At 37.9% G+C, this 22,537-nt stretch overlaps 1 protein-coding gene across 8 annotated transcripts in view; it reads left to right on the top strand.

Moving 5' to 3' along the window:
- LOC150086018 (uncharacterized) overlaps positions 1-22,537 on the top strand; it is a 576,308-nt gene that overhangs the window by 307,179 nt on the left and 246,592 nt on the right. For all 8 annotated transcript variants that reach the window (XR_016546983.1, XR_016546988.1, XR_016546987.1 and 5 more), the window contains one exon: positions 21,849-22,004. Coding sequence is in view for 1 of the 8 variants with exons in the window: in XM_090374334.1 (XP_090230460.1) it covers positions 21,849-22,004 (156 nt within the window). In the remaining 7 variants the exon portion in view is untranslated. The remainder of the gene's footprint in view (positions 1-21,848; positions 22,005-22,537) is intronic.

The raw sequence follows: 22,537 nt of genomic DNA, 5'->3' as shown, positions 1-22,537 counted from the left end.
TTACGGGTCATTTCTAGTCTGTCTATTTTATCCTTGTTTTTTTATGTGGTCTAACAATGTAAATCCTGCAGTTTTTCTCATAAATTTCATTTCAGCAGAAGTGATTCTGCATTCATCTTGTTTTTTGATGGTCCAGGATTCACTTCTGTATATGAATATTAGTCTGGCTAGTGTCTTGTATACTTTTATTCTGGTATATCTCTGCATTTTTGTTGGGTTAGAAACTTGATTGATTTTCTCAATGCTCTGTTTCAGTGTTGAATTTAGTTACTAATATCATTTTCTTTTTCACACGTCAGGCTATAGTCAAAAGCAGTTTATTTAAAGCAGTTTTCTTATTCAACATTTGTATTACCAACACAAATTTTGCTTAGGACGGGATCTTTTCCTTAAAAAGCCATGATTTTTGTTTTTGCAGTTGATATTTCCATGTTAAAATTTTTTTGCACTAAGATTTAGATGGTGTATTGATTTTTTTTTATTTTTATGAAACCCCCCAAATATGAGCGGTATGAGAACTTGTAGTACTTAGTACCCTGCATGGACTGAAGGTTGAGAAGATGAAAGAAGATACTTGTTGACATTAGACTTGAACTTCTGTAGATTGTTATTTTCAGGAAATACATATGAAGGAAGGTTGTTCCAGAAAACTGCAGTTGAATGAATAAACAAGGAAGATGAAAAGTTGGTTCTGTGAGTTTGAAGTTGGACAGTAAATGGATGTTGACTGGTGGTGGCACGTGTTCGGACTGTTTTGAAAGAGAGCAGGAATTAGAGAAGCCATTTAAGAAGAACAGTGCCCATGGAAGTATCTATAGAAAAGGCATCACCTAACCCGAGGCTGTCCCTAGGGCTCCATCCTGGGGCCAGCTGTATGGAATATGATACTCGACGACTGGCTTCTGAGGGACCCCACACACTACTCAGCTTTCTTATGCCGACAACATGGTTATCATTGTCGAGGGCCTCACCCACGCCACCATAGAAACCCAGGCTGCAGTTGTTCTCTCTGCTCTGTCCATATGGGCCACGGAAAATAAACTCTCTCTCTCTCTCTCTCTCTCCACTGAGAAGAGCAAAACCCTCCCATTGAAAGGCAAACTGGACTTCTCCAGACTTCCTACCATGCGTTTTAATAGCTGCCCACTGAAAAACTACTGATGGGTGAAGCACCTAGGAGTAATTTTGGATGACAGGAGAACTTTCATTCCCCATATCCAAGCTATCAAAGAAACGATAAAAAATTACATCATATGTTAGCACACTTTACCTGCAAGGACTGGGGACCAACTCAGCGCCTTCTATATTCAGCAGTGTTCATACCAATTGTCACATATGGAGCTGCAGTATGGTACCACTGAATGTCTATATTTTTATTTATTTTATTATTTTTGTGTTTTTGTATGGGCGGCTTTTGGGGAAGAATTCCCAGGGAAGAAACAAAAACTTGTATAAGATGAAGAGAGGGAAGGAGTAAAGAGGAGAAGGACTGTTCCGGCCCAGGAAAGTCCCAATCCAGGATGGATAGCTAGAACAACAACGCAAACAAATAAATAAATAAATAAATAAATAATAATAATAATAATAATAATAAAAAAAAAAAAAAAAAATTAGTGTGAGAGAGGAGCTTTCCTGGGCTGGGGAGCCCCAGCCCAGGTCAGAACACGAAAAAAAAAAAAAAGAAAAAAAAAAGATTTAAATCCCACAACCTGGTCAAGGAAAGGAATAGAGCCAGGATGTCAGCAAGCAGAATGATGTTAAAGGGAAAAAAAAAATAACAAATAAATAAAAAATAAAGAAAGAAAAGAAAGAGGGATTTTTTTTTTTTAAATTATCCCACACGGGGTGGATAGGAAAAGGCTATCAGGAGAGTGCTAGGGCTACTAGTGCTAGCAGATTATGAGAAGAAGAGAGAGAGTAAAAAAAAAATAATAAAAATAAATAACTAGTTATTGAATTGCAGAAGCTTCTAGGATCATCCTCCTTCTACGCTTGAATACGTCTGCCGCAAAGTGCTGTAGTGCACCTAAGTTCCTTTTGGAATGGACAAGGAGTTCTCCTTGGTCAGGAGAAAATCCCAAAATTGCTGCCTGGAGTTGTTGTCTATGGTCCTCGTAGATAGTGCATTCAAAGAGTAGATGTTCCCAACTCTCGACAGACCCACAGAAACAGAGGTCAGTATTTAGTAGACCTAGTTGGTGGAGTTTCTGGTTGAGAGATCCATGTCCAGTGACCAGAAAGGATGTTTCCATGCTGATTGAGAACCACTTGTTGACCGCTTTGCTGGTTGCGAATGTGACATCCGGTATAAATTTTTTCGTAACAACGCCTTTTGTGGTCGTGTCCCATCTTGTCTGCCAGAAATTGATTAGCTCGTTATAGCAACGAGCTCTTTCCTGTTTGGTATCACTGTCCAGGTTGAGTTCAATATCCAGTATTTCAGTTGGGATTCTTTTCTTCAGACGGTAGGCAAGTCCTTTTAGATAAGGAATAGATCCAGGGGGTTGTTTCCAGATATTACTTGCAATGCTGCAGTTGACACAGTTCTACAAGCACGATGGGTAGCAAGAATAATGCTTCTCTGGATGGAGTTAAGCTTCTGTTTGATTTTGCAATTGGTCGCTCTTTGAAACCATGCTCCTGCAGCATACGTGGCGATAGGTAAGAAAACAGCTTTATAGTATAACTGTAAGGTACGCTTAGAGAGACCCCAGTCGCTTCGGGAGATTCTGATAATTGAGGCAGAGAATTTTCTGATTTTGGCATATAAATGTTGCAAGTGTGGTAAGAAGGATAGCCGGTGATCAATAACGATCCCAAGGACCCTGGTCTGTGTCACCAGGGGGAGCCGTATTCCATCTATCTTGACCTGAGGGGGCCGCCGAAGATCCAGTTTAGTTTTAAAAATCATCATATTTGTCTTGTGAGGATTGATGTGCAGTTTGTTAATCTTAGCCCAGTTGGTAAGGTTAGTTAGTACTAGGTTAGCAGTATCTTCCAGAGCAAGTCTTGAGTGTCTGGAGACAACAATGGTAAGGTCATCAGCAAATGCAATGACCTTGGTGCGTTCAAATGATCTGCTTAGCCAATCTTGTCAAACTACATTCCAGATCAGGGGGCCTAGGACAGATCCTTGGGGGCAGCCCCTAAAGACTGGTCTGGTGATGTGCTGATGTTTTGTTTTCACCATAACTGACCTTTCAGAAAAGTAGTTTCTAGTTAGCCAGTAGAGTTGTGAGGAGCAGTTGGCTAACCGGAGACGCTCCAGTGCACTCTCCCACCAAACTTTGTCAAATGCACCCTCAAAGTCAACACAAACAGCAAGCTCATACTTTGACTTAGATGTTTCTAGATGAAGAACCAGGTCGAAGAGGGCATCTTCGCAGGAGCGGCCAGGCGTGAAACCGTATTGTGCTGGGGAAATAAGATCTTGTGATTGGAATAAGTTGACAATCCTGGGGGCCGTGAGGCGTTCCAGGATTTTGCCTAGGTTGGCCAAAAGAGCAATTGGCCTAAGGGATCTTGGCTCCATTAGTGGCTTGTTTGGTGTAGGTATAAGGTGGAGGAGTGCTTCCTTCCAGTATTTTGGAAATTTTGATTCCAGGAGGCATTTGTTATACAGGAGTAGCAGTAGGCTGGGTCTTAATTTATAAAATCTTTGTATAAACATATACTCAATCAAGTCGGGGCCTGGACATTTTTTGGGATTAATTTTCATCATAGCTGTTTCAAGTTCTTGTGGGGTAAAAGGGTTAGTACTGTTGGATGCTATATAGTTAGCATTGTTTCTTCTGATTGTCATATGTTCTGGCATATCTTCTGATACGTCATCTGGGGGGAAAAGTTTATCTAGTATCTCGTTGACTGAGTCTTCCCAGTTGGTGGTTTCCCTCATAGCAGTGGCAACCGATCCATAGATTTCTGGGACAAAGGTTTTGTCCCTTGTGATTTTGTACAGGAGGCCCCATGGGTTAGTATTACCTGAGTCTCTGACAAATCCAGTCCAGGTTTCTCTTTTGCGAGCAGCAATAGCCTTGGTGTATTCATTCTTCTTTATCAAGTAGGCAGTGTGAAGACGTTCGACATCAGGGGGAGGCCAGTCTCTATGGCGTTGGTATTCCCTCCTGGCACTGTGGGTGTCTTTCCTGAGTTTGCTTAGTTCAGCTGTCCACCAGGCACAGGGTCTTAGCACGATAGTCTTTTTCCTAGCAGACTTGTACGCTGCTTTTGATAAAGAATTCTGAATCTTATGTCCAAGGTCAACTGCTGAGATGTGGTCCAGGCCCTGGATATTTGAATCAGGGAAGTCATTCTGGATGGTGTCATCAAAAGCGGTCCAGTGAACTGTTTTCGTGGAGAACCTAACAAAGTCCTGGGTCCGGTTCGTGGATGTTGAGTCTTTCAGGTTCAGGCAGAGGTTGAATAGGATCACCCTATGGTCACTGAGTGTCCAGTCTGGAATGACAGTCCATTCGCTGACTGCTGTCCTGAGATCTTTGGTCGAGACTGTAATGTCAATGTTGGACTGACCTGATGGGCTGCAGAAGGTTGTTAGCTGGCTGGGCTGATTGTGGACAGTAAGATTCCTAGACAGGATCAAGTCTTCCAGGAGAAGTCCTCGAGGGTCTGAAGCCGGGGAGTGCCAAAGTGGGGATTTTGCATTAACATCTGAGGTGATGACGATAGCTTTGGAGCCAAGAAGGTCCAATGTATGCTCAATATAGTGGAGTGACTCTTCAATATCCATAGATGGTGGGCAGTATAGAGATATTAGATAGAATGAGTGTGAGTAGAATGTTATCTGAATACAGGTTGCAAATTTTGTGCATAATCCATGGATCACCAGTACATCAAGATTTCTATTAAGCACTACAATACAGGATTTTGGGTCCTTTGTAGCAGAGTGGATGACTTTTGCATGTATGGAGTATCCCACAATCTTATCACTGTTGGACATCGGAGTTCTGGAGGCATAGTGCTCTTGGATGGAGATTATATCTATTGCGTGTTCTTCTTCTGCTCTTCTAATTTCGTCAGCAACTGCCCGAGACCGGTGACCATTTATTTGCATTATTCTAAGTTTTGTAAAGGAATTCTTGTTCCTAGAGTTTACTGAGGCCGAATATATTCGGAGTGGTTGTGGTGGTCTATCATCGGCTGACTGTTTCTGTAGGAGGGTTAGAACAGGTTCATCCATCAGCGGTCCTTAGTCTTGCCAGGTCGAGGGCTCTTTGATATTCTGGGCAGGCTGCATCTCTGACCGAGTGGCCATGCTCTTTCTTTCTCCTTTTGCAATTAGCACAGCAAGGACTTTTAATCCTGTGTGAGCATTGAGCAAGCACATGTCCACTGCGGGCACAGTGTTCACATGTAGGAGAGGAGTGTGTGCAATGCTGTGCTGTATGCCCAAAGCCAAGACACAAGAAACACTTTGTTAGTACTGTGAAGGGTCTGAATCGGTGAGCACTACAGCCCAGGAAGATTCTATCATGGGACATGATGTACTTGAAGAGTCTGGGGGACACTGTAATGATGCGATGTGATGCTGCAGATGAGCGAGCCTTCATAGAGAACCTGTACACCATCTCTTGTTTAATCTCTTCAAAAGAGATGTCAAACTTGTCAAGGTTTTTGTTAAACAAGTCCTCCAGTAGTTCTGTATCAGTGATGGTATTGAGCACGTCATAAACAAGGACTGATGGATCGGTGCGTTTAAGCGGGTTGCTGGACAGGCCAGCTGCCTGCAGAGCAGGTGCCATGGAGATTAAGGTCAGATCTTCCTTGTTGGTGGCTCTAAGGAGGACCCCTCGATTGCGAATAACACGTAGCGATTTAACTTTTAGTGTTTTAAAGTCTTTCTTTAGGGTGGTTTGGACCAAATCTTTAACCTCCTCGCTTGTCTTAAGTTGGGAGCCTTCAGATGCCCGCAGCAGCAGGATGTGCTGATCCTTTTTAGTGGCTTGTGTCCGCTGGAGGACTGCTTGTGGTTGCTGACTGATGGGGGATTGGTGTGCTGACCCCACGACGGAAACATAGGATTTTGATGGAGGTCCACTTTGTTTCTCTTTTATCATCTTCACAGGCTCTGGGCCCTCACTTGAGGACAAAGGTAGCTTGGAAATGGTACCAAGAACCTGCTCCAGAATAGCCGTATGGGAGGAAAGTTCCTCATTAGCAGCCTTGAGCTTAGCATTTTCAATAAGCAGGGATGTGGCTATTGACTCTAAGTTGTCCCACATCTCCTGAATGGAGTTAGCAGCAGATGTCTATAGTGCATGCACAACGCCAAATTCAGCAAATTCAACGACTTATTTTACTACAAATTACCTGCGCATGTAGAACGACATCAACTGCCGCCCTACAGGTACTAACAGGCTACCTCCCCTTGGACCTGCACGTCGCTTTTATAGGACTCTCATGCTGTTAAGAAGAATATGGAAGCTGAATTCCTCGCTATTCAAACCTGTACCAATACCGATATCAAACAGGAACATAAACATGTGTGGCTAGAATTGATAAACCTTTGGGAAATAATGGGAAAAATTTGTTGGGCGGAATTTGTCAACCTTTTTAGGAACTGGCTGAATATGAGCAAATTTTCAAGCAGAAGAGGAAACACCTTATTTGTTATATTGCATTTATATTGTACTTAAGTAATTTAATATTGTTCTGCTGGTCTTCAGAATTATGGAAAGTTACATTCTTAGAGAATATAAGTTGAAATGCTGATGCAAGTTTTCCCATAGTGGTTAAAGTATAATGGGATTACATTAGTGGCTGAAGGTCCAACATGCACCTTTTTATAGTTAGGTAATTTTTAGGTAAATATGTAGTTTAAATACAAATCTTTAAGAATTATTTGTACAGTTTTGTTCAAACTTTTGTGTACGGGCAAGGTTCAAAAGAGCCAGACTGATCTGTGTTTATGTGTACAGAATCAAAGACAAAACTGTATCAGCATCATGCACTCAGTAAACTAAGCTTTTCTTTTTTATAAGCCATTAAGGTTTAAATAAAGGTTTGTTTAGCACCAGTGCACATTGGGAGTCAAAGTGACCAGGAGACATATGTCTTTGTGTGCACCATCAGAGGTGAAACCTTAAACAGCACACCATAAGTATAAGCTAAATTACCATTACCAGACATGTTATTATAACATTTATGACAGTTCACTTCTGCTATGAGAGTGGACTTCAATCATACTGCCTGTATTAGATATTGTTATGCATTCAAAAATTTTTTTAAGAGGGAATGAGAAGCTATGTTGACATTTGCAAAAACTTCATATACTTAAAGTTTAGTTCTCAATAAATAAAAAAATAAAAAATATGTTTAATTTTAATAACTGTGAATGGATTACTATTAAAAGTGGTCAGGTATTGGCATTTCAGTTTGGACACTGTATTTGGACCACGAACTTTATCCCTGAGCTGAATAATTATTATTGTCTGTTAAGGCAACTTCAGTTTTGAAAAAGTTAACTTGTTATAAATATAGAAATTCCTTACTTGTTTATGTGGGTGCCTCTGTAGCCTGGTGTGCAGGAACAGCAGTGTGTAGCACACGCTTCTTGATTAGACTGGGGTTCGAGCCAGTGACTATCAAATACGGAGGATTTGAAAAGGTCAGAGAATGACCACCGCATATCCCCAGAGCAATATGGCCTTAGTTGATAATGCTCCAAAAAAAAAAAACCCAAATAAAATAACTTGTTTATATCTATAGAATTATATGTATATTTGTATCCATGAGTTAGAACTAAAATATCAATGTTCTATATATGCTGTCACTCATTCATCATGAAACTAAACTGGGTGCAGTTGTAATGGGAACGTAAAATGTATGATTCTTGTATAGAGCATATGTAACTACTGGATTTATATCAAGATAAAGCTGATAATTAAACAAATGAAAACAAGTGATGGAACTGCATATTTGAGCATAACTTGCAATCAGAGAATTTTTGTTTGTCCAGAGCATATTACAGGTTTTGATTAAAAAGTTCTAAGATTTTATTTGTTTCAAAAGAAGCAGTGAAAAAAGAGGGCCAATTTTGCATAGGAGAGGAATTACATTATTGTTTCTCACTACTACCCAGTATGCCAGCCCAGTAATAAGCAGCATGTATTAAAATTCAGATGTGTCATAGTGTTCTGTCATAATCATAATGAATATAAATGTGGAAGAATAAAATGTATGCATCATAGAACAGAAAAAATGGCTCATAAACCTTCCAAATGTTAAGAACTATATTTGTTGATGCTTTTTTAAGTAAGTGTATATGAAGTGGGGAAATAAAGTAGTAGTAGTAATGGAGGCATGTGATGAAAGAAAGCAAGTGTATGAGCTTATGTAGTGTCGGCCAAAAAAAAAAAAACAACACCCATTTCATGCATCCATTCCCTCCAAAAGTTTGTCCAGATCCTCCTTGAATTTATTTAAGCTATCAACTTCCAGCAATTAACCACCCACTGGCTAAACAAAAATTTCCGTGCATCTTTTCTAAAACTGTCTTTCCTCAATTTGAATTTATGCTCCCTCAGGTTCGTAATCTGAGAAAGCGGATGAATCTTATCAGAATTCAGCATGCTCAACCTATTCAAGACGTTATACACCTCAATCAGATCACCTCTCAGGTGCCTAGTCTCCAGCTGCTGCAATTTGCAAAACTTAAGCTTTCTTGGTAAGAGGATCCCTTTGTTGCCCGTCTCTGTACATGCTCAAGCAACTCTACATCCTTCTTAAAATGAGGCCTCCAGACCTGTACACAGTACTCAAGGTGTGGCCTGACCATTGCCTTATACAAAGGGATAATCACCTCCTCATCCCTACTAGCAAAATTCCTGTATAGCATTGACAATACCCCATGACTTGCTCTGGCAGCCTGTCTGCATTGCTCAGAAAACTTCATATCTGACTGCACAATTACTCCCAGATCTTTTTTATTTTCTATCTCCCTAAATACCATACAGTTTGGTACGTTTCTCTGTGGTTATTTCCACCCATATGCAGTACTTTACATTTGTCAATGTTAAACTTCAGCTGCTACTTCTCAGAGGCGCCTCCATAGCCAGGTGGGAAGGAGCAGCAGTGCGCAGCACATGCTTCTTGATTAGACTGGGGTTCGAGCCCGTCACCACCAAATACGGAGGATGCGGAAAGGCCAGGGAATGACCACCACATATCCCGGAGCAATATGGCCTTAGTTGCTAATGCTCCTAAAAACCAAAAAACAACAAATAACAACAGTTACTTCTCAGCCCATCTGCCCAAATTTTCTAGATCCTATTGCAGTAGCACACTGCCCTTTCTGTCATTAACAACCCTACCACCCTTTGTATCATCTGCAAGTTTCTGGATGGGTGCTCTTGCAGTCATGTTCAATGAGTTTGAAAATGAACAGAAATAGTATATTGTAGTTCAAACTTTCTCCAATAGATGGTGGTACACAGACCATCCAGTAGGATGACAAGTTGCAAGTAACAATGTTTTATTAGTAAAATTAACATTCCATGTTACAATTTTGCAATGGAGCAGTGAACGAATATCAAATTTTTTCTTTAAACTGGGAAATCTGCTACAGGAACGTATGAAATGTTAAGAATTGTTTATGGTCATAAAACATTAAGCCATACCAGTGTGTTTGTATGATACAAGTAGTTTAAAGAGAGATGTGAAGCCGTTTGTAATGACCCAAGAAGTGGGCATCTGTCAACCTCTCAAAATAAGCACAGAGTTGCAAAAGTTTGGGAAATTGTGGCAAGAGATCATCGTTTGATCCTCAGAATGATGGCTGATGAATTGTATATGAATAAGTAGATGATTCCTCAAATTCTGAATGAAGATTTAGTGAAAAGGAAGGTCTGTGCAAAATTGGTGCTGCACAGCCTCATGGATAAGCAGAAGCAACAAAGAGTGTCATCATGTGAAGATTTCATCCAGATTTGTTGAGACGGTCCTAATTTCCTTGACTGTATGGTCACTGGAAATGAGCTTTGGATGTTTCAGTATGACCCAGAGACAAAGCATCAGAGCATACAGTGGACTTTAAAATCATCACCAAAGTCAAAAGTTTTTACAGAAGTCCAGGATCAAGACTATGCTAATCATATTTTTCAGCAAACAGGGTATGTCACAAGGAATTTGTACCTGAAGGGGGAAAGAGAGTCAGTGCTGCAGAAAGACTACTGAAGCACATTTTTCCAGGTGAAGCCACTATTTTGAGAAAAAGGCAGCTGGTTTTTATTGCACAACAATGCTGCCATCCATTTTGCACTTATTGTTGATGTTATGTCATTGTACAGATTAACTGTCCACCCTACTTTCCTGATCTAGTACCAGAGGACTTCTTTCTCTTTCCCAAGTTGAAAACTGTTCTCAAACCTCCAAACTGAGCATCATCTTTTTGGGTGGCTTTGCTGACCTTTTCAGAAACTTTTAGAGTGGTGTAAAAAGTATCAGTCAGGTGGTGATTACTTGGAATGAAAATAAAACCATTTTTGAGATCCTTCAGTTTTTGTTCTTTTTATTATAACAGTGTTGGAACTTTTTTTTTGCTACACCTCATAATTTATGGAAACATTTCTAAAACAGCCAAGAATCTGTAGGCAATATCCTACATATCCTACAATAACCATCGTTATCATCCTTCAATTTCAAGCAATAGTGAAGTGGTTGCTAAAGTTGCAAAAAAACTAATTTTGATTGTTGAACAACCATCTGAGAAATAGCTGAAGAATTGGGATTCTCCTTGGGATCATACAAGGCAATTTTGACTGTAAACTTTGGTATACATTGAAGGTTAGCAAAATTTGTTATAAAATTGTCAAATGATGACCAGAAGGTTCGCCACTGAGAACTGTGTGAGGAGCCAAAAATAAAAGTGAAAATGGACCCTAATTTCATCAGTTGTTGCAGTTTCATCAGGACCCTAATTTCATCAGTTTTGGAATATGAGTATATTGGTATGACCTAAGATTTTAAAATGCATGACAGTTTCCACCAATTCTTTTTGTATTCAGGGCATCTTTCATTTGAATTTGTTGAGAATAGTCAAACTGTAAACCAGATCTATTATAAAGAGTTTTTGATATGATTGAGGGGATAAAGATGGAGGAAAATTCCATTGGCTATTTAGAAATAGTCGATGACAGTGCTTCTATATACACTACTGCATATGGGTGGAATTTTTGTGGGACAAAGAATTTTTGAACACTGGCTAACTTATCTCATTTTGCAATATCATCCTATTTTTGTAGTAATTGATATGTTCGTAATCTGGTGATATGCAAATTGCTTTTAAAATTTGTGTATGGCTGTATCTTGTTTCATTAATCTTCTCAAGCAAGAAGGGATACAGTTTCACAAGAAAGTGAAGAGAAGCTTTCATTTTTTTTTTTTTTTTTTTTTTTTTTTGTACATCAGTTTTGATAGTCTTGACGTTTTGTACAAAGCTAACACAGCCCCTGCATTTTCTTGTTCCAGGATGTTTTACAGCAGGCCTTGAAGCTACCAACATCTTGCTTTCCAGGCTACTGCATGTTTTTATAGAAGCAGTTGAAAAATCACTTTCACCTCTGCCTTTGGCTATTGTCAGTCTATTGGGCTTCATATCCCCCAAGATAACAGTTTTCCAACCCAACTAACACTGCCTCAGTAGCATCAGCAATTATTCTTACAACCTTCCTCTTTAAGTGTATCCGATCCCTGTAGAAGGTCTGTCCTATTAACAAGCACAGACCACAGTGAGAAGAAAAAGTACATCTGCCATGTTCACGAGAAGATTTTGATTACCTACTAAAAGTTCAGAAATGTAGACACTTGTACAATGTTCAAATCAGTATTTCCACTTAAAAAAAAAACACGTTTGTATCTTTTTTCTTGAGAACTGATGCTATGAATGTTTTACAGCAGGCCTTGAAGCTACCAACATCTTGCTTTCCAGGCTACTGCATGTAGCCTGGTGTCATTTAACTTTGGTGTCATTTTATGTATTACTGTTTTAAAAAAAAAAAAGTAAAGTGCAGCCATTATCAACCCACTGCAGGATGGAAGCCTCCTCAACAATTCATGCTGAGGGAAATGAACCATAATTTGCCACGCTGGTCCAGTGCGGGTTGGCAGATCGACCGTATTCGGCAGTCAGGAGCTTGAACCCCGGTCTACTCAAAGAGTGTGTGCTACTGCACTCCCACTCCTGACCACTCGGCTACGGAGGCCGTTTAATGTTTTATCAAACACTAACTGCAAAATGAAAATCTGTATTCTTCTTGTGTCCCCCCCCCCAAAAGGAAATGTATCAGTTGCAAACATCCCTAAGTTTTTGAAAATATTACTTAAAAATTTTTAAGCAAGTATTTTCACATACAGTTATTTTGGATACATTGTATTTGATGTAATCAAATCACCTTTTCCAAACAAAATCTTAACTGTTATGAGCTGTGCCTTTACTGCTTTCACAGCCACAAAAAAAAGTGTTGGTAATGAGATTTAAAAGATATTGAATACAGGTAACCCTCGCTATTCGCGGGGGTTACGTTCATGAGAAATGCCGCGAATACCGAAAACGCGAATACTGAGTTATGGCTCCCATAGTAATAAAGGGGTTCCGTTCCAAAGTATGAAATATATAAGAAAAACTAGTCTAAAATTTTGTCTATGTATGTATTATATGTACCTTCATAATATGACTATATACATAGACAGTACATAGTGAAATGCAAGCATATGGCATCGAAATGAAAATAAGAAACAATTTAATATTAAATGTAATATTTATTAGAAATTTCAAACAAATCTTTCAAACCAGCGTCTTTGCGAGCTAAAAAACCTATACCGCCAGTGCTATCACCAGTTTCGCTAAAGCGTTGATAAGGAGTTTTGCGTTTTCACGAATGATGAGTGAATTTAACGGAATTTTATTTTGAGTTCGTTCTTCTATCCACAGATTTAAAGCTTTTTCCATTTTTCTAATTTAACATCACGAGTTACAGAGCAAATTTTTGAAGCATTTAGCGCGTTTTCACGGACACTACGGCGGATTTTTTCTTCCGATTTCTTGATTGATCGTACCGTTGACTCGTTGATTTTATAATGTTTTGCCACTGAGGAATTAGAAATTTTATCTAATAACTCAATTTTATTCGCTAATGTCATCACCTTCTTTGATATTTTCACATTTCCCTTGTTATTCGTAGTGATATTTTTGTAGGGGTTAGAAAGAACTTGTCCACAACAAAGTTACTTCTTCCGTTAACACACTCGGAAAAAGTCTGTTTTTCACCGCAAAACGGTAGATTATTAACTTTGGTAAGCATATCAATTTATAAATTGATAAATTTATTCAATTTATAAGCATATAAATTAAAAGCAAACGACGAAACCTTCCATAACAAGCGCATAACACATATTGAACTAGGATTAGCGAGAAACTTTCACGCTCGCGATTTTGTCACCCCTCTCCCCCCACCCACTGAGCGCTGTTTTGACCGGGAAAGATAATTTTAGCCACGCTCATGTTTTTTTTATGGCGGAAAATATTCACGGCGCTTTAAAATTCACATTTTTAGGTTTCATTTTATATTAAATCGGCGATCGCGAAACCGCGAATACAGATACCGCGAATAGCGGGGGTTTACTGTATATCATAATGTGTTACGTACTGAACAACACTATATATGAAAGCAAAGAAGTTGTTTTATTCCCAGGTAAATGAGTAAATACTCACTTAAAACATTACACGTATTTGCATGTAGTGTAGAAGTGAAAGCAAGCACATTTATACTGAAACTTGGTTGTTATGCTTATGTTAAAAATTATCAAGAACCAGAGCCACCTAATCTCGCTCTTAAAAATATTTTAATAAAGTTTCTCTTAAGTCATAAGTTATAGAGCAGTGGTTTTTTTTTTTTTGGTTGATGCTATATAAGCTTGCTTCTTGCATCATGTGCCTTTGCTAATGCTAATAGTTGCTTCATGGAACGGTGCCTCTGTTATCTTCCTTCCCCCCCCTCCATTTAAATAATCCCATCAAATTGCTTTTATATAAAATCATGATATACCAAAGATTATATTATTCACATACAGTAAATTCCATAAAATTTGGCACATTATCATTTTGACAATGATAATATAGTAACCATTGTACTGACTATATTTGGTAGTCAGATGGGCTTGAAATGTGGTCCACTCAACTGCATGTGCTTCTACACTCTACAGTTAACCACTCAGCTAGTCGGAACTAAGATGAAAACTGCTAGGACAGCTCCTCTCAAAGTTTACTTTTTCCTCATCAGCTAGCATGTGACAAAATAGTTGTAAGAAAGTTGTTTGACCTCTGCCTTGCAATATACAAAATCAGAGCTTCAGAGTTGTAATGTAGCTAAAATCACCACCTCTTTTGTTAGAGTTTTGTCACTAGAGACTAGCTGCTTTCTATTGAGCAACCAGTTGTGCAGTATCTCATCTTTTAAATGAATGGCCAGTTACCTTTTGGCAAGGACAACTATTTTATAAAGTAGAGAAATACTGTGACAACTCATTACAAAGGCAAGTTTTTGTTCTGTTGTTGTTTGGTTTTTAGGAGCATTAGCAACTAAGGCCATATTGCTCCGGGGATATGTGGTGGACCTTTCCGCATCCTCCGTATTTGGTGGCTCATGTGCTCGAACCCCGGTCTAATCAAGAAGCATGTGCTGCTCCTGCCCACCTGGCTACGGAGGCGGCAAGTTTTTGTTCTGCTCTGAGAATTAAGATCATTGCATTTCAATGCAGTTTACTCCTTGGCATCTTCTTTCTCTGAGGCCATATATCTTTAGCTCTGTTATAACTTTGTATTTCTCTCTTTTAGTGCTCTCTCTTTTATTCAGTAAACTTTAACTTGGTGCTTTTGCTTGTTATACAGCGCTTGTGTGAGCTAGTGACCAGTGGGATGTCACAGCTTAGAGCAGTGGAAAGTGTCCAGTGCAAGTACAGCTACAAATATTTATGCTTGATTAAATCTATGGTTAATCTCTTCAGTGAACAGCAACTTACAGTTGCATGGAAACAATATTTATTATTTCTGTACAACCATGGTTTTTGTAACCTTTATAACTAATCATACAGCTCATCAGCAACATGGCTAAAGTAAGAAGAAAAGGTACAAGTGACTCAAGGTCACTCACTTGGCTTTCCACATCATATGAACACTATGGAAGGAAAGCCTGATGAGTGGCCTTGAGTTGCCTGCTTCTTTCTCTCTACTATAGTTATAATGATGGCAAAAATGAAATTTAGTGATCTCTGTTATTACCTGTCAAAGTTGATTGAATTTTTTCCCGGTACATTATTAAAATCAAAATGCCACGTATGAAGGACTTTTGCAAAGTTTGTATCCTGAGTATGAAGAGTTTATTTGAGGAGTCAGGCAACATGTTACTTTCTAATATAGGCCTCTTAAAGTCAATACACTTTTGGTGCTGATGCTGCAATGTGTTGATTTCAGCTGCAAAGAAAGTTTTTCTCTTATGCCTCCAGGAATGCATCCACTGCAGTAATGATGTCACTATTGATGGAAAAATAGATGCCAGCCAGATATTTTTTTCAAATTAGGAAATAGGTCAAAGTTTGATGGTGCTAAATCTGGTGAATATGGGAGATAGTCGAAGATTTCAAAGTCGCACTCATGCAGTGCAGCCATGGCAATGACAGACTTGTGAGCAGGCTCGTTGTCCTTATGAAACAAGACTCCTTTGCTAAGTTTTCCTTAGTATTTGTCTTTGGTGTTTCATGCAAATGCCTAACAAATGCTGTGTAATTAATCCCATTGACTGTCAAGCATTTCTGTAGGTAATCCAATAACAGTACTCCATCAGCATCTGAAGAAAACCAATGCTATCACCTTGTCAGCAGAAGGAATCGACTTGGCTTTCTTTAGAGGGGAGAAGAGCTGTGTTTCCACTGTTTGGGCTGCTCCTTTGGCTCTGGCTGAAAGTGACGTGCCCACGTCTCATCTGTGGTCACAAGCCTTGCAAGTAAATTTGCTGGATCTGCATGAAAATGATGTAAATGTTCACCTGACTTGACAGCTCTTGAATGTTTTTGATCTGCTGTCAAGAACTTTGGGGCCTGCCATGCCCACACACACACACACACACACACACACACACACACACACACACACACACACACTTTTTCATAGTGAAAAACTCTGTTATTAGTACACATGGTCAGATGAGATGTCCAAGACTCTGGCAGTGCACTAAACTGTCAGCAACTTCCATCTTCCAGGTTCTCCCTCCCTTGTTTAAATTCTGCTGCCCACTTCTCAACCATGAAATAGGAATGAGCATCCTCCCCCAGTGTTGTAACCATATCTCATGAATTGCTTTTGGCATTAGCCACTTTTTCCCAAATATTAGATGACTGCATTGTGACTGATTTTCTCCATCTTTGCACATTCACACAACTTGGTTGATTTCAGACACCTGTAATTAAAAAAAAAATGTTAATTGAAACTGTGTGAAACCTGGCAGTTTACTGTTTTAAATGTTATACGTTAAGTACAGAAATTTTTAATACTGTACCATTACTCTTTCATACTCGGGCTATGAACTTTTCAAATCCCCCTTAAATTGATACAGATCACACGTACCTTATTAATTCCGTAAGAAAAATAATTAATTTTTTCCTTATTCTTTAATGCAAAAAGAGATTTTATCTGGCATCTAATATTCTCTCTTATGCTGTGCTAGGCATGCATTTAAAATGTATAACCTCTATTGTGACTATTTATTGTCATTTATTTACGTTTCACACACTGAACTATTATTTACATTTTAAGCACTGGTACTGTATTTTCTTCAACATAAATATTTACAGTTGTGAATAAGTGCAGTTGTTATTAGTTAATAATTATTTAAATCTACTTCTCCAAAACTGTTCAGCTGCTCGATATACCTACTTCTCTAAAATATGGAAAATTTTAAAATCCTGCAACTCTCAACCCCTAAGGGTGCTGGATTTTAAAGTTTACTGTATATTAACTGCACCCAATGCAGAAATTAACCTTATATTAATTTCTGCATGGGGGTGCTGTAATCTCTTGTTATACCCTTTTTATGTCAACATTTATCTACAATTTTTTTTTTATCTACAGTTGTTAGTTCCTCTAATTGGAGAATGAATAGTCATTTGTTCTCTTTCAAGGAGCAAGTCTTTTAAGCAAAAATAATGCACAGATTGCAATGTTTAGTTGAAACTTTAGTATCATAACCTACTGATACTAATAAAGCATACTTCGCTAACCAGGTTGTTGTAAGATGAATTAAACCATTGTAGTTGTTGAGGCAACTTCATAATATAAAATAAAAAAAGCTACTTTACAAATGGCTGTTTTTTGCTCTTTAATACCTCATCAGTAGGAAGCAGATGCCTACATATAAAATAATTCTTTTGAAAAACAAAGTAAAAACTGATTGTTATTACATAACATGGTGTGCTCCGTATTGATTCAGGAATAACTGCAAGAATATGTGTGGGAAAGGGGGGGGAGTAAATTGAGAAAAAACTTGAAGGTAGAGTAAAAAGCCTAGGAAAAAAAAGGATAATAAGCATGCTTTCCTTGCTCTAATTAATCTGATGGTCTGTAAGTGGAAAATAAGAGAAATCGAAAGCTTGAAAGACAGTGTAACAAAGAATAACATTGTTTTACTACGACCTTCCATGAACTAAGCCTGTCCTCTATTAGTAAGGTTCCTGAAGTTATTTGTCTTATATTTTAGTTATCTTTAAAACAATTAATAAAAGTCTATTGAAAATATCTTATAAACATATTTAGTGCTGATTAGTGGAGGGAAAACATACAAATTAATTCACAAAGTAGTAATGTCAGAAACTTTTATAGGCCTTTTAATTGAGCAATATCTTTGATATTAAATACCTTCTAATACTTGAAAAGCATAATCCATTAACCAGGCTATTATTAAAAGATGATTTTTGAAGTAATATTGAATTTAAGCAATATGAATCAGACCAACAAGTTATACACACTGGCCAAAAATATATAAACCTTTGTAATAAGACAGTCACAGACAGAAGAAATGCAAAGAAAACTGTTATGTGGGGGTGATGACATGTTAATTTGTTGAGTATAAAGACTGCACAGACTGTTCAACTGCAGTAATTTTAAGCCAGAATGGGAAAAATGCATGATCTATCGGACTTTGAAAAAGGTCTTTACCATGGGTGAGCGTTTAACAGGAGTTGCGATTCAAGAAAGGAAAGACATATATAGTTTCTCAAAAGCATCCATCTCTAAGTTTTTTAATGACTGGAAAGCAGGTAGTTCTTCCACATCTTTAAGGTGTAAATGTGGCAGGAAAACAATAATTTAAGAGTGAAGCCATTGTACTCTATGGAAAAATAGGACTGTATGGAAAAATAGAACATCCGGTGTGCAGCAAATAATATCTGAATTCAACCAAGCCCGAAACTGCCCTATTTCAACCCATACCATGAGCAGGCAATTGAAAAATTAGGTATTGGCAGTCACTTGTAGTAGTGCCGAGAACATTGTGATTGGACAATGGAAGAAAGTCATATGGTCAGAAAAATCACAATACAACTTGTTTTTGCAATGATGGTAGGTAGAGAGTGTGGCGAGAACCTCACAAAGTGATGAACCCTGCTTGCCTTGATGAGACAACCCAAGCATCTGTATGTGTATCGCGGTATAGAATTGTTTTGTTGGACCGGACTGGGTTGATACCTATAGAAGGTCGAATGTTGACACAGAGTACCTGAATTTTGTGTTAGATCTACTGCACCCTACAATGTTACACTTTTATCCCAAATTTATGGCCACTTTTTGGATGACAGGTGCAACAGCGCATCATGCAAGAATGGTTTGGAGAACATGACACAGATTTCCACCATCTTTTCTGGCCTCCACGTTCATCTGATCTCAGTTCTGTTGGGAATGTATGGGATATTTGGCAAAGAAGTCCTCTTCCTTCAGCTTTGTCGGAGCAATGTGATATTTTGCTGGAAGAATGGTTACAGTTAGACCAAAATGCATTAAAACCTTATATAATCCATTCCGCGCTGCACACTTACTGTTATTCGAAACAAAAGCACCCAAATTTGATACTTAATAAAGGTTTGTATTTTTTTTTTTTTTTTTTTTTTTGGCCAGTATGTATAAAACAATATTTTGTTTTCACTTTGTTTTTCAAAAATTATATATCTAAGTTGTCTAATTTCCTGCAATTGAAGTTCCAAATAGACACAGACACATCCCTCTAGGAAGTGGATTTATGTCTATTTATATTACAAAATAATTTCAACAGCTATAGATGCCTCCATAGCCAGGTGGGCAGGAGCAGCAGTGTGTGTAGCACACGCTTCTTGATTAGACCGTGGTTCGATCCCATGACCACCAAATACGGAGGATGTGGAAAGGTCAGGGAATGACCACCGCATATCCCCGGAGCAATATGGCCTTAGTTGCTAATGCTCTTAAAAACCAAAAATAACAATAATAAATCAACAGCTATAATGATGTAATTCTTTAGTTCATCTTATAATACCTTGCTTAATGGATTGTGCATTTTTAGTATAGGTTTTGGTATTGATGCTATTGTGTAATAAGAAGAAGTCTCTTTATGTAAGTTTGATTACAACCCACTGAAGTCACTTGCAGTCCTCTACTGAGAAACCACAAAATTTATAAATAGTTCAACAAGCATTTATAAATAGTGATGATTATAAATAGTTCAACAAGCATTACAAGCATTTCTTAGACCTGATAAAGAGAGCCCATGTAATTGTCACTTCATTATTATAGCACAATCTTCATTTTAGTTTAAGCCTTCTCTTTTAGATTGATTAGTTCAGCAACCTGCATAACTGTGAACATTTTAAGATAACCTACATAACTTTATATAAAGGAATTTGTAAGTATAAGGTTATATGTATCTACTGATTGCAACATTTTTGTGATAATCTCTTGGTGAAATGCAGTTAATTGTTTAAATCATTAAGAACTTTTATCTAATATTTAATATAATTAAGAAACTTCAGTGCACAAGCAGCACAAATGCATAATGTACAAGGTTTGTACTGAAAATAATGAGCATCAAATGTGATTATCCATATTTGTATTAAATAATGGCATATTGGGATTGTCTATTCACTAGTGCCATCTGTGCTCCCCATTAAGAATACTGAGCTGTCACACGCACATCATTTGTGTTCCTGTCACGTAATGAGAGAAAATGGCTGCCAAAAAATAATGTATCATTTCAATGTGCAGAGAAATTCCTCTTGGAGGAGGGAAACTCACTGGAATCTATAAGAAACTGTGATGTGTATGAGGATGGCTACATGGGTGCCAGTATTGTCAGAAGATGGATACAGCATTTCAAAGATGAAAATATGGGTATCATTAATCAGCTGTACTGTGATCATATATGACAAGTTTCCAATGAAATGCATTATCATACAGCATGACTACATATTGCATGTTAGACAGTATAGACAATTGCAAAGTTCAGCTGGGAAGTGCACCCCCCCACACACAACTTGGACTTTGTCTCCCTCAGACTACCACACCTTTGGATCTTTGAAAAATCATGAGGGACAAGCAGTCAAAAAACTGTCTGTTTGTGTTATTTGAAAAGCTGAAACAACACTTTTACTGCAGGAGTAGTTTCACCCTTCTACAATGCTGGCAGAAGTGTGTGGATATCATAGGGGTGATGAAGTCAAGGTATTTCTAATTACTATTTTTTCTATTTGCACTTACTTTTTTGTGTAAAATAAGTACACTTGTTAATTTTGATACAATTCTTGTATAGCTGTAATAACAAATTAAGTTTTCTATAAAAGCATTCAACATCTTGTTAGGAGATAAATCACAATTTGCCTTACTCTTGCAGTCTAATAATGAGTAGTACAAATTCTCCTTAACATTTCTTACAGAAATGTAAGAAGAATTTATGCCACTTGTTATAACTTCTTGCAGTCAGCCTGAATTTATTAACTCTAAATTCATAAAAAGCATAGTTAAGAAACCATATAAATATATAACTCTATGCTCATTGCAAATCATTTAATTGCAAAAGGGAAAAAAAAAAAAAATTAAATAAAAACATTCCAAAAAAAGAAAAAAAAAAAAGAGTGTATTAAATATGTGCTGCAGTTTAAAGTTATTTTAAAGTGTACTTACTCAGAAATTGACTGCAATAATTTCTTTACTGCTGGGATTTCAGTACTTCTATGATTTGAACCCATCGGCATTCTTATTTTAATAGTCCAAAATACTGTAAACAGTGCCGACCGGGCTAGCCAGGTGGGTAAAGTGCCTGCCTGGCAACCCAAAGGTCGCGGGTTCGAATCCCGCCTCGGGCTTGGATCAAAGTACTGCAAAAAACTTGGGAGGTGCACTATGGCCACAGAAGCCGATGCGCCAACAACTACAAAAAAAAAACAAACTGAAAACAGTAGTTAACAACAGTATCAATAGAAAAGAGATCTTGAATCATTAGAGTTGGTCCCAGTCATGCTATTCTCCATTCTTGCAGCACTAATAATTATAAGGTGGTAATTGTTGAATTGATTCCTTTTTTTTTTTTTTTTTTTTTTTTTCCAATCATTTTAATTTCAGGAGTGTGCTTTTATCAGTGCTATCCTCTGTTTTTACCTTTGTTGCTTAGTAAACGCTGAATACTAAAATCTGAGCAACAGAAAGTGATCACAGTCAGATTCTGAATACATGTCCTTGTATTACATTTTTAAATACATCATGTGAATATGATCTATATCACTTGTTTTGGAATGTTTTTATCTTGGTTGTCAATGTATTGTAGGTTTAGAAAAGAATGACCAGAAAGCTGTGCAACATGTCACGAGGTTTACTGGTCAGCATTCTGCAGGAAAAGAAAATGTGCATCCAGCAACTCATCAAACCCCTTCATCTGGACATCGAAACAATGATAAAAGAGCTAGGGTCCCAGTTCCAAAAGGTGAGTGTTCTTCAGAATAACTATATATGCCTCATGGTAATTTTACAAAATAAAAATTATGAAAAAAAAAAAAAAAAAGAGAGAGTGAGAGAGAAATTTCAGAGTTTGATTTTGTTTCATAACAGTCATATGCATTTTTTGATTTGCTAAATGTACAACTGTAAAGCACTAATCCCAGAGAAACATACCAACTGTGTGGTACTACACTTAAGGTGGTAGAAAATGAAAAAGACCTGGGAGTAATTGTGCAGTCATATATGAAGTTTTCTGAGCAATGCAGACAGGCTGTCAGGGCAGGTCATAGGGTTTTGTCAATGATATACATGAATTTTGCTAGCAGGGAAAAGGAGGTGATTGTTCCTCTGTATATAAGGGTACTGAGTACAGGTCTGGAGGCCTCATTTTAGGAAGGATGTAGATTCGCTTGAGCATGAACAGAGAAGGGCAACAAGATTGGTGAGGGGAATGAAGGGATCCTCTTAAGTTTTGCAAATTGCAGTGGCTGGAGACTAGGCACCTGTGAGGTGATCTTA

Source organism: Mastigoproctus giganteus, chromosome 5 (genome assembly GCF_048544385.1).
Source record: "Mastigoproctus giganteus isolate SK-2022 chromosome 5, ASM4854438v1, whole genome shotgun sequence".
Taxonomy (NCBI): domain Eukaryota; kingdom Metazoa; phylum Arthropoda; class Arachnida; order Uropygi; family Thelyphonidae; genus Mastigoproctus; species Mastigoproctus giganteus.
This window is presented reverse-complemented; position numbering and strand designations above follow the sequence as displayed.